Raw genomic sequence first — 16004 nt, forward strand, 5'->3', positions numbered from 1 at the left:
TCCTCAAGTGGTGATGAACTTGCTGCAACAGAGAGGCTGACCCCAGGCTTTGGAAGGCAAGAAAGACAGAGGCCAGGTGGGCATGGGACAGGGGACCCAGGGCGTGTGAATAAGATGGAAAAGTGGGTGTGCTTCAGGTGCTGGAGGAGTGGGAGACAGTTTCCCTCATCATACTGATGTCTGGGCTATATGTTCAGGAGGTACAACAAATAATGTAGAAATGGCAGAAAAATATCTTAAGAAAGAGTTGTGCTGGGTGAATTGTGCCTTGGTGAGAAAGAAAAAAGAAATGCAGAGCAGAATAGGGAAGAGTGGAGATGGCAGGCTGGAGGACTCCATGTACGCCACACCTGAAGTGAGCAGATGGACACAAAAGAAGGAAAGACAGCATGAGGCAGGCAAGGGCAAGGGAAGGCACTGGACAGGAAGTGAGGGGAAACATGCCTTCCCCATATGATGCCAGGAGACCTGCCCAAGCAAGGCTGGTCCCCCAAAGGGAAGCCCAGCCCAGGAATGAAACAGGCAGAGAGAATTGGGGCACCTGATAGCTCAGTCAGTTAACTGTCTGCCTTTGGCTCAAGTCATGATCCAGGGTCCTGGGATCAAGTCCAGCAGCGGGCTCCCTGCTCGGCGGGGAGCCTGCTTCTCCCTCTCCCTCTGCTGCTCCCCCAGCTTGTGCTCTCTCTCTCTTGTTCTGTACATAAATAAATAAAATATTCAAGAAAAGAAACGGGCGGATGGCGGTGGCATCACTTCTGGAAGAATGTGAGGCTCAGAGCAGGGTAAAGAGATTCCCAGATCCCAGAGTTCAGGGAACAGAGCTGCTGGAGGCTGGTTCTTTTCAGTCACAAGTAGGTTCAGTCAGACACTTTATACATTATCTCTTTAATTAAAAAAAAAAACAACAACTAAATTGTTAAGTTTATATAAAATGTAGAAAATCCTACAGTTGAAGGTACAGTGTGGAGGGCAGGAGCTTGGGTCTTTCTTGACTCCTTTAGCCTCCCTTTACATGACCCACTGTCCTACGTGACTCATCTTGCCAAGTACACAGACAGACATCGCCAACGTCTGAACCGTAATATTTTGCTTAATCAAGCCTCAGCTTTTTCCCCCTGGACACATTCCAGGTTAGCCATAGCCTGGAGCAGCCCACAGCATTTCCAACACCTTCCCTGCAAAGAAAAGCTTCTAACATAACCCTACCTTCCAAGTGCCTGTAAGCAACTGCTTTGAACATGTTTTTTCTTGTCAAGCCTCTCAAACCACAAGACTACTGTTGCCTTCCCGGATCCCGAAGCCAGTGAAACAAGTGCCCTAGCTTGATTCTGCCCCATTTTCTTCTTTTCAGCCTCATTGGCCTGTCTTGTACTGTTTCTCTTCCAGAGAGAAGGCTGAGTGATTGGCAGGGAACATAGTCCCTCGGTCACAGGGTACCTACTCAAGGGGACATTTTATGGAAAAGAGCAGTCAGTGAAATGCTGGGTCTCCCCAGGCTGTCAGAAAACCACAGGCCACAGAGGTAGCCTACTGTCCGGTATGGGTTTCTTCTCCGAATGCTGAGTATGTGGGAAGTAAACTTCCTGAGCATTATTGTGAACTTGGAGAACTGGACCTGCACTAATACTGGCTTAGAAAAGGAGAGAAGAAATCACCTCCACATGGCCGCAGCACACGTGAGAGAAATGTAAGAGATGGTTACAGTAGTCAAATTACGATTTCAGGTCATCTCTGCCCCTAAAATATGCGTTCGCCCCTTTCTGTTCCTTGTGTCTCCTCCCATTCCGCAGGAGAGCTTGCTGTACATCTGATTTAAGTGTGGCAATTCCTGAGGAAGCAGGCAGCTCATTCATCTGGCCAACAGGAGCCCAAGCGCACGCTGCACAGGCACACAGGATTTGCAAGTATGAGAAGCCTGCTTATTCCCGGCTGTCACCCCGGAGGGACCCACTGGTGTTCACACAGGCCCATGACTAATAAGAGGAAAACCCGGCCATGATTTGCATCCCTACTCCAGGAATCAAAAGGCTGAATGAGGGTGGCTGATGCAAAGTGCGTGGCTGGTATGACAAGGAAGACGCCGTCTGGGCACCCATTCCCACCAGTTCCACAGGACCCACGGAAGGCCGGCTTTGATTTGGAATAATGACTGACATCTCCCGGGCAGTTACAACCTAGCATTCTTTTGTTCTCATGTGTTTGTGTTTTAACTGAAGTGAAGTAAATCCTTTTTTAAAGTTGATTTTCATATAACTTTTGGGATAACCCGAGGTATTCAATGTCACAAAACTAGAACTGGAAATCATAGCTTATAAAGTGACCAGGTAACAGTCTCTCCACTAAGCAGAAGCTGGTTAGAGTTGCATGTTTATCTGTCGTAAGCCTGAGTCACACAGAGAGGGTCAGAAACAAGGGACATACGGGGACAGAAGAACATGGAAGGAGAAAAGACAAAAAGGACAGTAGAATATACTCTATCTCACTGAAATTAAGCCTGGATCAATTGAAAGTTAAATTAGTATTTAATGTTCTATTAAGGCAAAAGAATACTGCCTATAAAACTAAGATGCTAAAATGTTTAAAAAAAAATAGTTTACCTTAAAACAGATGAAATACAACACATCAAAACTTTGAGATCAGGGTCTCATGGGGGAGAGAGCCAGGGCTCCTCTAGCTTCACAGAGCCTAGGAATGTCCTGCAGAGCTTATTAAAATGCAGAGTCTGGTTCTGCAGGTCTGGGGGTGGGCCCTCGGGGGCTGCATGTCACACAAGCTCCCAGTGAGGCCCCTGCTGCCTTCCAGAAGCCTCATGTTTGGCCTCACGTTTGTAGCCAGGATGGGAACACTTCAGCTCAGGGCTAACACACTGGTGGCAGCTGTCGCATACAAAAAGTTACACGGCATTTGGCGACTCAGAAAGCACGGGCGTCGTTACCAGGACCACAGTCCATAACACTTACAAAACCACTTTATGCCAGGCATGTCCTCAGCCCTTTCCATACATGACACTGTCCCATCCTCTTCACCTTCCAAGGAGAAACAGAGCCACTGGAGCCGCCGCTCACGCGTGCAGACACCAAGGGCCGGAAGTGGCCCGGGCATGGGTCCCTCCTGGATTAAAGAATGGGGACCAAACCACTCACCCTCTCAAGCCAGGGTCTTCATCTGTAAGGGCAAAAATAACAATGTCCCTCTCATGGTTTTCAGACGGGATGATCTGCAAATATCTGCAAATCATGAAAACTATAAATGAAAGTGCTTTGTAAACTTCTAAATACTACACAAACTGAAGTTAACTGATGAGGAGATGATCCTCGGGGGTTCCCTGTGCTAAGACTCCTAATTCCTCTGTGACAGTCTCATAATTATATTCAACAGAAACCCCTGAACGAGTTTATCATAGAAAGTTTCCTCGGTTAATTTTACTACATGATCTCTGAGACACACTCTATTAACTGAAACCATTCTTCATAAAAGGAATGAGATCTAGATCCCATAAACTACACCTGCCCGACAAGAAACCGAGAACTGAATTTCTGCAGCTCAGGGCAGGAAGAAAAGAAATCTAGCCTCACAATTATATTGCTCAGAAGGATGACTAAAAGCTGAGATAAGCAATTACCAAAGCTCATTACCAACACATTCCAGCAGGCTGAGAATCTGCTCATGGCTTCCTGATTGACTCCAGCTCACCTCCACCTACCCTACCTGGATGGGGCAAGAATTTATGGGCAGTACAAGCTCAGCTGTTGTCTGGGCAAGGGTTTATTATCACAGCACAACTTCCTTTACTGTGCTCATTAGCTTAAGAATATTGATTTACAGAGAAAGACAATTATATGACCTCCCTGATACGAGGAAGTTGAGAGGCAATGTGGGGGTTTGGGGGGTAGGAAAGGAATAAATGAAACAAGATGGGATCGAGAGGGAGACAAACCATAAAAGACTCTTAATCTCAGGAAACAAACTGAGGGTTGCCGGGGGTAGGAGGGTAGGGAGAGGGTGGTTGGGTTATGGACATTGGGGAGGGTATGTGCTATAATGAGTGCTGTGAAGTGTAAACCTGGCGATTCACAGACCTGAACCCCTGGGGCTAATAATACATTATATGTTAATTAAAAAAAAATTTTTTTTAAAGAATATTGATTTAAAATCATATTCCTGGCCAACAGGATCTTGTCCCCTAGTGACCTAATCTTGGGCTACTAGACTGTAGCCAGACTTGTCCATCTGGCATTTCCAAGCCTACAAAGCCTGCTCCATCCCAATTCTGAAGCCAAACTGGAAGGAAACACATGCGGTGAGCACCAGTGAGACAATACAGCAAAAGCCAGAAACCCTGTTCCATCAGATACCTGGCTGCCCATCTTGCTCCCAGATAGCCCTTGTCTTTGCCGAGTTTACACAGCTGTGTGGGGCCAGACAAAATCACAGTTGATGGCAAGAGGCAAGAGAGTGTGTCATGGTCTAGACTGCCACTAAGACAAGGTGTGTCTTATTCTCAGCACTTTCTCTTTCTGACCAGGAAATGATGTCTGCAGCTCACCTTCCTCTTCTGGAATGGGCAGGTCTTCACAGGAACCTCCCTTACCTTTCCCTGCTCCACCCTTAGAATTTCTCACCCATGCTCGGCTGCAAGTATTACAATAGGCCCTTCAGAGCTGGTGAATGAAACTCAAAACAGGAACACCATAAAGAAAATCAATGAAACAAAAAGTTGTTTCTTCAAAACAATCAATAAAATTGATAAGCTCTAGCAAGACTGACAGGAATAAAAAGAGAACAGACACAAATCCCCCACATCAGGAATGAAGCCAGGGATATCACTACAGACCCTGTAGATACGAAGAGGATATGAGTTAAAAAGTTATATAGCCAACTTTACAAAAAGTTATAAAGCCAACAACTTTAAGCTCTAGAATTCAATAACTCAGAAGAAATGGAACAATTTCTTAAAAACCACAGCCCCCCCAAACCCAACCAAGATGAAACAGATAACCTGAATGGTTCTTTTAACCATTAAAGAAGCTGAACCTGTAATTAAAAATCTCTTGGAAAAGAGCCCTCCCACGCCCAGGTGGCTTCACTGGAGAATTAATTCTACCACTTAAAGAAGAATTAACAAAAATTTTATAATCTCTCCCAGAAAATAAAGAGGCAAAACTTCCCAATTCATACTATGCACTATTACTTTGTTGGCTAATGCAGTGTTACCTTCATATCAAAATCAAATAAAGACAGTAAAAAAAAAAAATACCACGAAACTACAAAACCAATATTTCTTCTGAACTTAGAAAAAACTTCTCAACAGAACATAAGCAAACAGACCCCAGCAAGCTCTAGAAAGAATTACACACCTGGTGGAATTTATTCCAGGTGCGCAAGGCTGCATCAACACAGGAAAATTAACTGATGTAACCTACCAGATCAACAAAATTAGCAAGTGGCAAACAGCGTCCTTCTTCTCCTCTGACAACTGCGTAAGACATCACCATGGCTGAGTGGAAACGCAAACCATCATTCTGGTCAGGCCCCCTGCCTGTCCCACTGCAGCTCATACCCTAACGCATGGGTAGGACCCCTAGAAATTCACACTTGGAGCTGATTTGTGCAGGGCTGTTTACACTCAGACAACGTGGGACAGGATTCCTCAATCCACCCCGATGCACACCCGAGAAGCCTGGACAGCGGCATGCAGCCCCATGTTCTGCCCAAGGTCTCCCACTGCTCTGCAACCAAGTCACCTTGTAGCTTCCATACCTGGAAACACACCAGCCCTAGTCTGGGTCAAAGAGAAAAGGTTCTGCCAAATTTCAACATGCTCAAGAAAGGAGAGAGACTGAAGCGCCCATAGTGAGTCCTTGAGGAGAGCAACCCTGCTCATCTCAGCTCATGGTGTTTTCTACATCCAGGCTGAGCCTTAGTGTGTTGGCCCACACACAAGACCCACCCCAGAAGGAGACGGTCTTAGAAAGATAAACTCTGTAATATCTTTGTATCTTTTGAGATTAAGAAGTATAAAAATCTTCAATTTTTACTGTAAAACATCCCCAATTCAGCTCCTTTTTATACTAAAGTTGCTCCTAGATGTTTTGAGGTAAACTTGGAACACCCTAAAATCTAAATTCAAGTTCGACTGGCTCTGAAATTGTGAGTCAAAAGGGTGTCATTCAACCCCAGTGCTGACTGGGGCTCAGCACGTGCGTGCAGATTCGCACGGAGCAAGGTGGGGCTTGTGAGAGGTTTTCTCACCTTGCCTAATTTTCCATGTCTTAAGTGGAAACCAACCCCAAGCGGCACAGGTTTTCCTTCAAGAAATTCAAGTGATAAAGTCAAGACTTCTTAAACCAACTCACCTAATGGGCAGAAATATTGATCCACCAGTCCCAAGGGGAGGGTGGTGGGAGGTAAGAAAAACGTGTCTTTTGTGTGTCTGATGGGCTGCAGTGTTGAGAACTCAGAGGGAGGAGCCTATGGCCACTTAGGTGAGCCGGGGAAGATTTCTCTGGGGCTCTGCTAGCCCCAGGATCTGAGGAAAGCAGGGCCTGCTGTATGGATGTTCACAGCCCACAGCTGCAGCATCTCTGCCCTCAGAAGCAACTACTTTGGGAGCAGGTGCACGCCCAGTGTGTTAGTGGCCTTTCCACGTCTGATTGGTCAACAGAGCGGGTGCCTCTCGCAGCGATGGCAGAAGCACCCGGACCGCAATACGGGCGCCCCTACCCCCTCCACGTGTGCCCCCTCTGAGCCCCTGCCCCACAGCTGAAACACTCCACCTGTCACTTAGTCTCAGCAGAGCTCAGGGATGTCCGCCGTTCCATTCCCGCCTCATACCACCCTGGAGAGAGGGGCCTGCAAGTTCTACATCTGCCTCAATTGTCTGTAGATCATCTTTATTTTTTAAAAGCGAGTTGTCTTCTAGACATTCACCAAAAAAATTCTTGAGGTTCTATTCACACTTTATCTTCTCATTTCCGTAGCCTCATCTCAGTCTGTCAGAAACCGTGTCCTGCTGGATTTTAGTGCTCGGTGCCTTACAGGGACTCCAGGCACACGAGTTCCACAGCAGCCAACATAGAGAAACAAGCAGGATTCTCAGATATGTCATCCCTGAGAACATTCCTGCCAGTCAGGAACATGAATATACTCAGTCCACTATCGGCCCCTGGAGAGAGGACAATCAAAAGGAGGGTGGGCAAAATAAGGCAATGAGAACACCCAGAGCAGACAAATTCAACAACCCTTCTAGCTCTCCCTCCACTGCTCTTCCAAACCCGGAGCTCTCAAACCACAGCTAGTTCCACTTTGTGGTCAACACAGAGAGAATTCTTGTGGAGGACTCCCACCTAATTCCATTATACCAGAGCCTCCAAGTTTTTCCGTTGAGTTGGCTCACATCATTCTGATTGGAGAAAACAAGATTTACCTCAGGGCTTTTATCTCTTTAGGGCACAAGCTACCTTACCAACAAAAAACCTGCCTTAAAAGCTCTCGCAGTGTTTAACTGTCATATTGAGATTTTCTTGTGGTCTGTTAAAGTGTTCCCCTATTCTAGATAAGTGGAAATATTTTTAATACAGTTCCACGGGGTGTTTTCAGCTCAGTGTGTTCTTTAAAATACTCTACTACTGACTGACATTCCACAATTTGAGAAAATTAAGACTACAAACTTAACAATGAAAATCCCAGGACTCTGCCTTGACGATATAGGAGCCCTAAGTGGATTTAAACAGTGAGGACACAGAATTGTAGCTTTATGTGGTAAACGCACATGGCAGTCAGAGCAGATGACGCATCTAACAAGGACGGGATAAAACACCAGAACCAGGATGCGGGAGCAACACATACATCATGTACTGGGAAGCTGAAACACAATGGCCACAGGCCAGCCTCCTCGTTCCTGTCTCAGGCTGGGATTCGCAGGCTCCCACAGGAAGTAAGCCAAGGAGTGGGCCTATTCCAGGAGCAGACAATTCAGCCTGAGCTCCAGTTCCCTCTGCCTTATGTACCCGGACAGACCCTCACTCACACTACCGTGTTTCTGCAGCAGGAGAGTGGGCAGACAGTGTTGCTTATCCATGCCGAAGCTGGGGAAGCATCAGCAAGCAAGTGGACAGAAACCAGATGGTCTGAGCCCGAGACCCCTGGCCTCTTCACTGAAATCTGGTGGCTGCTCGCATTGTCTATCCTGCCCAGCACCAGGTCCTTCATACAAATGTATGCAGCAAGGTGATCTTTAAAGTCACGTATAAAATCTTTCCAGGAAAGGACAGGTTAAGAGTGTGTGTGTGTGTGTGTGTGTGTGTGTGTGTGTGTGTGATGTCCTGTTTATGTATAAGATGAGCATAGAGCATATTGCTAACAAGTTTAAGGCTTACGCATTGTTTCTTCCTCAAGCTCTTGAAGTAAACTGGATTTCTTTAGAGGATACAAGTTACTCAAATGTATTTTTTTCCTCCTCTTAAAAAATTATAAAACTGGGGGGAAACCTGAGACTGAGAAAACGCAGTGTATCACACAGAGATAATTATGAGGTAGTGGTATGAGAGGGCAGGAAACAGAGAAGTCTGTCATCAGGTGTGAATATCAAATGACTTACTGTAACAGAGGAATCTCTGAAACATACAATGAATTGCTCTCTTACCTTTTATTTTCCTTGCCTGTTGACTGAACTCGAGAGAAGAGCTTGCCCTCAGTCCCCAGAACAGAGCAAGCAGGACCAAGGGCTTCTGACTTTCCCACCCACTACCCGCCCCCCATGGGGCCCCAGGACACTGCGGCCACCTTCCCCTCTAGCTGTCGGAGGCTGGAAGCTGCCCACGCACCTCCACGAGCCGCCAGGCCTCACTGATGACGGCATACTGAAGGCGATTCAGGGCAAAGCCATCAATCTCCTTCATGACTCTGACTGGGGACTGTCCAATCTTCTGCATCAGGGCGTAGGTTCTGTCCACTGTCGCAGGGGCCGTCTCCGGGTGTGGGACCAGCTCGACCAACGGCACATAGTATGGTGGATTTACCTTACAGAGAGACAGAAGGGGAGAGGGTCAAAAGACAGCCCTGGAGCTGGGGTGCTGTTCTGGCAGACTCTGTTTGCCTAGCTTGAATGGCCAGATGGGGCGGATTGTCTTTAGAAAGGCCTTTTTAGATTTAGCATCCAATGACAAGAAACTTGAAATATAAAGTAATCCACAAAGGAGGGAAAGAAAAAACCCGAGCACAGAATTCTGTGGTTTTATTTATAGAAAAGTCAGTACCACCATATGGGGTTGAAATTTGGAGGTGCTGATGACCATCCTACACATTCAGGGCTAATCCCCGAAACCCTGAACTCCCTATGGGATTCCTCAGCGACCTGCTGTTTAGACCTGTTGGCTTCTACCTATCCCCAGCCAGCCTCCAGGGCCACTCTCTCCACAAGAATCGCCACAGGTTCTTGCTATTCTACTGTGTCAGTATTAAAAAACCATTGACAGCATCTTCTCAAACTTGGTATTTCCTTACTCCTCCATGTTAAGCCTCAAATGTCTGCCCCCCACCCAAATCAAATCTCACCAAGAAATCACACAGCACCGGAACTCTACCGCAGCCCCGAGATCATGATACGCCCTGAGATGGGAAGGGTTGGTCCACAGTGAGTAGGTCCTAATGGAAATGCTTGCCTAGCCCAGCACTTGTAGTTTGGGCTCTGGTTTTTTTGGTGTATTTTGAGAAACTGTTCTTGAATATTCCCAAAGAGAATTATCCCCGGTGCAAAGAAAATGCTGCTTAGTGGTTTCTGATTAGCCTTGCCATTAAAAGCCAAATGCACTACAATAAATTGTTCCCCAAATGATCCTTCTAAATAATTTTTCCTTGATACATGGACAAAAACTGATAGAATCTTATAGTCACTTCAAGAAGCACCCATTTTATGGGTCCCTGGGTGGCTCAGTCGGTTAAGCATCTGCCTTCGGCTCAGGTCAGGGTCCTGGGATCAAGCCCCCCATTGAGCTCCCTAATGAGCAGACAACCTGCTTCTTCCTCTCCCTCTGCCTGCTGCTCTGCCTACTTGGGCTCTCTATCCCTCTGTCAAATAAATAAATTAAATCTTAAAAAAAAAAAAAAAGGAAGCATCTATTTTAAATGACTTCTACAGAAAAGGAAAAGACAAATTTTCTTTCTCCTAGGACACTGCTTAGGAGAGGCCTCTGGTCCACACACAGCTTACTTCAGAGATTCCTTCTGCTCTCAGCCTGCCCTGGTCACTCTCTCAGCCCTCTTACAAAGCAAGAGAGGATAGCACCTCTTTTCACATAAGTAAGTTATAAATCAGCGTCTCAACTGAATCACACTTGTCTCCTGTCTATACTGAACTCATAAAAATGTCTACCTCTGGCCTTTTTAAATATCAGAACTGTAAGAACGGAAAGTAGGTGTATTTTCGATGAATTTTATCTTACTGTCAGACTAAGATGTTGGGCCTCCAATGTTGCAAGCCTCATGGGTAGCAAAGACACAGACTGAGACAACAGTTAAAAAGCATTGGTATACACGACTTGCTAGTTTCCTCAGGCAAGTCTTCCTCAGAGGCTTTCCTCCTGCCCACACTCTCCTTAAATGGTGGTGCTCCCAGGCTGCCACCGCTGGCCCTCTGTGCCCACTCTCTGGCTCTGGGCAGAGCTCAGCAGCTCCAGGCCGTCCTCCCCACCCCAACATGCTGAGATTTCACACAGAGCTCACCTCCCACTTCAGGCCCACGTTTGTAATTGTGCACTGGACACATCCCTAGGACAGACAACAAGCATACATTCAACCTGTCACAAATTAAACCCCCGTCTCACCCAGCCTAAACCCCAGTCCTCCGCCTAGCTCCATCTTGATGGGAACGCTATCACGGTGCCAACACCCAAGTTAGTACCATAAGAAGTATCCTTGGCACCTACCTCTCCCTCGCCTCCCCCACTCCCCATCAGTGATTCTGTCAATTCTAGGCATCTCTCTCCAAAAACCCATTCCTGCTACCACACGCTTCGCTCAGGCCATCACCTCCAACTGAGATTTTGGCGCTCTCCTCACTGGCCTCCCCCTCCAGGCTCATTCTCTCTGTCACTGCCAAGGGGATCCTCTGTCCGGCAGGGGCCTGTCAAATCCAGAGACAGGAGAACCCAAGGCTGCCAGGACTGGGGGCAGCAGAATGGAGAGCTGCTGTTTAATGGGGACAGAGTTTCAGTTTCAGAAGACAGGAAGTCTGAACGGATGGTGGGGGTGCCTACACAGCAGCGTGAATGTGCTCACTGCCACTGAATGTATACTTAAACATGGTTAAGACAGCAAACCTTATGTGTATTTTATCACAATTAAAATTAAGGAAAAAGCCCCTAAAAACAGGATGCTGATCATACCACCTGCAGCTCAAAACCCTGCAGGATCCTGATTCCCCACCACCCACTAAAATACCACTGTGTGATCTGGCCCTTTGGCTTCCTAAAACGGGTGCAGTTGGCACACTTCTGTGTCCCTGCTCTCAAGTCGATGAGCTTCTGAGAAAGGAACTCCCGGAGTCTGAGCGCCTGGATGGGGTCATTCTTGCTGTGGTACCTCAGTCCTGGGACAAGGACCCTGATCCCTACTACAGGCTCAGAGATGAACAGTGGCAATGACTGGTACCCTTTAAATTTAATATGGTGGAAGAGGAGAGTGGGATCAGGAGAGGACAGGAAGTAAGCAAAGCAGGTGACTTTTTTTTTTTAAGATTTTATTTATTAGACACAGAGAGAGACAGTGCATAAGCAGGGAGAGGGGCAGAAGGAGAAGAAGCAGCCTCCCAGCTGAGCAGAGAGCCCAATGTGGGGCTCAATCCCAGGACCCTGGGATCACGACCTGAGCCAAAGGCAGACACTCAACAGACTGAGGCCCACAGGTGCCCCCACCAAGCAACTCTCTTAAGCAGAAAAGGAATGGCTGTTTCCCACCTGCTATTCTGTTTCTGACACGGAAGGTAGGACCTGGGCCTTTGGCGGCTGGAGTCTGGGAGTTAGACTCAGAAACATGCCCTCAAGAAACGGGAAGAACAAACAAAGGTGGAAAGTAAGCAACTTTTTAAAGGTTACAGGAGATGGTCCTGGGCTCAGCTGGCCGTGAGGCTCTTTGAGAGCTCAGGTTGAGCCGGGAGGTTCAAGGGGGTGCGTTCTCCATTCACCTCATGAAAAGCCTGCCCAGAATCTGGACCAGAGCCTGGAAGGCATGTGATCACGACGATAGCACAGCACGCCCAACACAGAGGCTTCGTTTATTTTCTCTGCAGCAGATTAAACAGAGTTAAACTCACAGAGGAAAAGCAGACTGTCCCTTTTCCCAGAAGACAGGTGCAGCTATTTGCAATTCATTCTCACAGCCCTGCTGGGGAGGGGGTACTTCTGACCCTGTGAATTCCTCTTCCTCTTAACAAGAGGAATGTAAAAATGAAGGGTATATAATCCCTCACCATTTTGATAATTTAGGTAGTGAAGTCCTTTCATTAGTAATAAGCCCCACCCCCCTTCTTGAAGTCACCCTCCATAAACAGAGGGGGGAAGGCAGCCCCTCTGAAGGCAGCAGCTGGCCATGTGAAACAGGCACTGCTTGCACACACATGCACACACACACACATGTGCTCTCCATAAACAGATGAACATTCAAGTTACCATCAACATGAGGGTAAACGGTCCCAGGTCAGGTGGGAGAGTGAGTTGGAAAAGGTGCAAGCATGGGCAAGGAGTGCTCAGATGGCAACATTTGGGGCACCTTACACGGATAGGGCCTGATTTGATTCCAGGCTGTGTTATAGTTCCATGGCTGACTAGTAACCTATGTGAGAGTTGTGCGTTAGGAACTGTTTCCATTCGAGACTAGGATCCCTGAGCAGATATGTGTCCTTCCCAGGCAGCAAAATCTACACGACATTCATAAGAGTGGTACCAAGAGCATCTGATAGGCTAAAATAGCACTGTTCAGCTCTGTGGGACCACCAGTCCCCAAAGGAATAAAGGCTGTAAAGTGTGGCTGAAACTGTCGGTAGAAAACTGCTGCTCTGATTGATTGTTAGTACAGATCTACTTACCAAGAGAGCATGCAACCCAATTCAACCTTCAGATAATCATCAGCCACCAAATGGCCATCCCTGAGCCCCTCCACACAGCCAGAAGGAGATGCGGCAGACAAACAAAGGCAACATAAAAAACATTTGAGAGGAAGACCAGCAGGGACACAGAGAAGAGCCACATGAATACCCCTCTTCCTGAGCCTGTCACTTTCCTGGCTCTAGTCTACGAAGCCTACTCAAAGTTCTCAAACTACCTGTATGCTGAGAGAACACACTCACCCACCCGTACTGGACTGACCTGAAATCTCACCCCACAATGGGAAAAGGTGCCCAAGAGACAACATGGGATGTAGAAACTCCTTGGCTGCTGGTTCTGCCATGGAGGGGCGGAGGCAGCAATCTTTCACAACTGCTGACTCTCCACTTTGGCCCCTGCCTTTCAGAGGCATGAATGGGCTTCCTTTTCCTTTACCCTATTTCCTGTCTGGGCAGAGTCGCGGATGACAGGAGCACAAAGTTGAGGCGGTGGCGTGTGAGCTGACGCGCTGGGCTTCTCCTGCTTGGCCTGCAGGGCTAAAGGGAAACTGCAGCTCCTCAAAGACCATAAATGGTTCTGGATTACTCGGGGACTGTCCATTCAGCTTAGGTTGAATTGTTCACAGACACTTTTTCCTCCACTCTCCTCCAGCTCAATGCAATGATTAAGTAATGGGCAGCAGCAGCACAAAAGAAGGGATAAAATTCCGAAGACAGTCAGCCTGGCTGATTTCATCTGCCTTGGTTAGTGTTGGCTTTGGTATAAAATAATCTACAAAAGTAATAAGAGATTAATTTTTGAAATAAGGTCTGAGCTTATTTTGGCTACACCGTTTGCCTTTGATTAAAGAAGTAAAAGTGAACAATCCTCGAATGTAAGAGAACTGTCATTATTCGACAGTCACTGGCTGAACTGCTAGTCGGAGGTCCTCATTGGGTGTGAGAGGAAAGCGAGTAAGGTGTAGTCTCATCCATCAGGTGGTTTAAAATTAGTAAGATTCCTACCTTATGAAAGGTGGAATAAATAAAGGAATCTTATTAAAGGACTTAGGAGGTATTTCCTAAACAATTTGACTTTGCTGTTTTTTTTTTTCTTTTATTTTACCTGACTTAGAAGTAAAATCTCTGGTTAGAAATTGGAAGTTTTCAAGCAAGAGGCTTACACCTTTCACTGAAGCAACAATCAATCTAATAAGTGGGTTTATAGTTTCTGGGAGTCCTTTTTACAGACATGTAGATGTCATAGAAGCAAAGATAGCACATGTTTCATTGCACTTGGTATTTGGATGCTTCAGTTAAGGTCCCTCTTGCATCTGTGTATCTGTGTGGTAGCTAGACGTGACCAGTTTTCTTCCATGTTCTGTGTGTCTAAGCCTCTGTATTTTATGACCAATCTCTAATTCCCATGGTATCTCAGTAGGAGGACATCCGGATATCCAGAACTCTATAATCATGGGAACAGTGGTCCAAGCAGTTCCTCTTCTCAGCACAGAGAATCCAGCAGGAATCTGTGACTCCCCCTTTTTCCTCAGTTCCCAGAGCAAGTCTGTTCCCCCACCTCCCCCAAACCACTTTTGCTCAAAAAGAGGATTTTCCCTGCTGTTTGTCTAGGACTCTCAGCCTCACTGGGGCCCTGGTCACCCATCCTTGGAATACTGCCCCAATTCTGTGAAGAAGCTGCTCCCCTCTCTCAGCCATCTTCAACATACAAAGAACCTTCCAATTACCCTCCAAAGACAGCATTTTTACCACATCACAAGGCTGCTCTGTGCCTAAGCCACTCCTAGCTTTTCAGAGCAACTCTCAAGATTCTGTACAACCCAACTGTTTCTTCCCAAGCCTTCCAGCTTTTTCTTCCTACTCCCCAAGTATGTGAGGTATGTGTGCCCTTCCAGTCAGACTGGTCTCCTCACAATTCTGTACACCCCACACTTGCTCTTAGCCCGGGGTCTTTGTTTACAATCTTTCCCACTCTCTCCTCCCTTGTCAGCCCAACCCCATCCTGCCCAGCTTGGCCCCAGCTTCTCCATCAGTCTCCAACGACCTGCTGGTGCCGGGGGTAAGGCCATGTCATCCACTATCCTATTTATTATGGCTTGGGCTAGGTCAGCTTTTCTATCCTAACAGGCTGTCCTGGTTCTCCAAGGTCACGCTGAGCTCAGTTGGTTCTCAAACTCCCACCAAGTGATCCCTGGATCTCCTCTCTGATTCCTCTTTCCTCACATTACCACATTCACCTCAAAAAGATTTACCATGTGCCTGCACATCAGTTTGGAACTCACTGTCCAATATACCTCACCATGGATCCCCCACTGAATAGGTCTGCCCAACAGATGTGTGTAAGGGAACAAGAAAAAGGGGTAGGGGGTTAACATCAACCTACTGAACCAGAATCTCAGGAGCAGAACCCAGGATCTGCACTTCAGCAACACTGATCCTACTCTGGATGGTGTTGAGTAAACTGCACAGCGCAGAGACATGGCTGCAAAATCTTACTCAACGTATACATTTTTTAAATGGACCTTTTTCCCCAACAGTGGAATTCTGCGTTTAGCAGTCTCTGTCTTTAGCTGGATGGTGAGTTACATAAGGGTGAAAGTGTGTAAGTACTGCTCATTCTATCCCATTCTACCCCATTAGGCATTAGGTAAGCAGGTACAATTCAAGGCATTTGGGGATTAAATTCTTTTTTTAAATGCCGGTATCGGGGCGCCTGGGTGGCTCAGTGGGTTAAAGCCTCTGCCTTTCGCTCAGGTCATGATCCCAGGGTGCTGGGATCAGGCCCCATATCGGGCTCTCTGCTCGGCAGGGAGCCTGCTTCCTCCTCTCTCTGCCTGCCTCTCTGCCTACTTGTGATCTCTGTCTGTCAAAGAAATAAAATCTTGAAAAAAATTTTTAAATGCCG

The 16004-nt window shown here is 47.0% G+C and overlaps 1 protein-coding gene across 4 annotated transcripts in view; it reads right to left on the reverse strand.

Annotated features, from left to right (window-relative positions):
• Positions 1–16004, reverse strand: part of CRYL1 (crystallin lambda 1) — a 144926-nt gene that overhangs the window by 18959 nt on the left and 109963 nt on the right. For all 4 annotated transcript variants that reach the window (XM_045978273.1, XM_045978272.1, XM_045978269.1 and 1 more), the window contains one exon: positions 8826–9020. In XM_045978273.1, coding sequence (XP_045834229.1) covers positions 8826–9020 — 195 coding nt within the window. The remainder of the gene's footprint in view (positions 1–8825; positions 9021–16004) is intronic.

The sequence above is a fragment of the Meles meles genome, chromosome 14, assembly GCF_922984935.1.
Source record: "Meles meles chromosome 14, mMelMel3.1 paternal haplotype, whole genome shotgun sequence".
Classification (NCBI taxonomy): Eukaryota; Metazoa; Chordata; class Mammalia; order Carnivora; family Mustelidae; genus Meles; species Meles meles.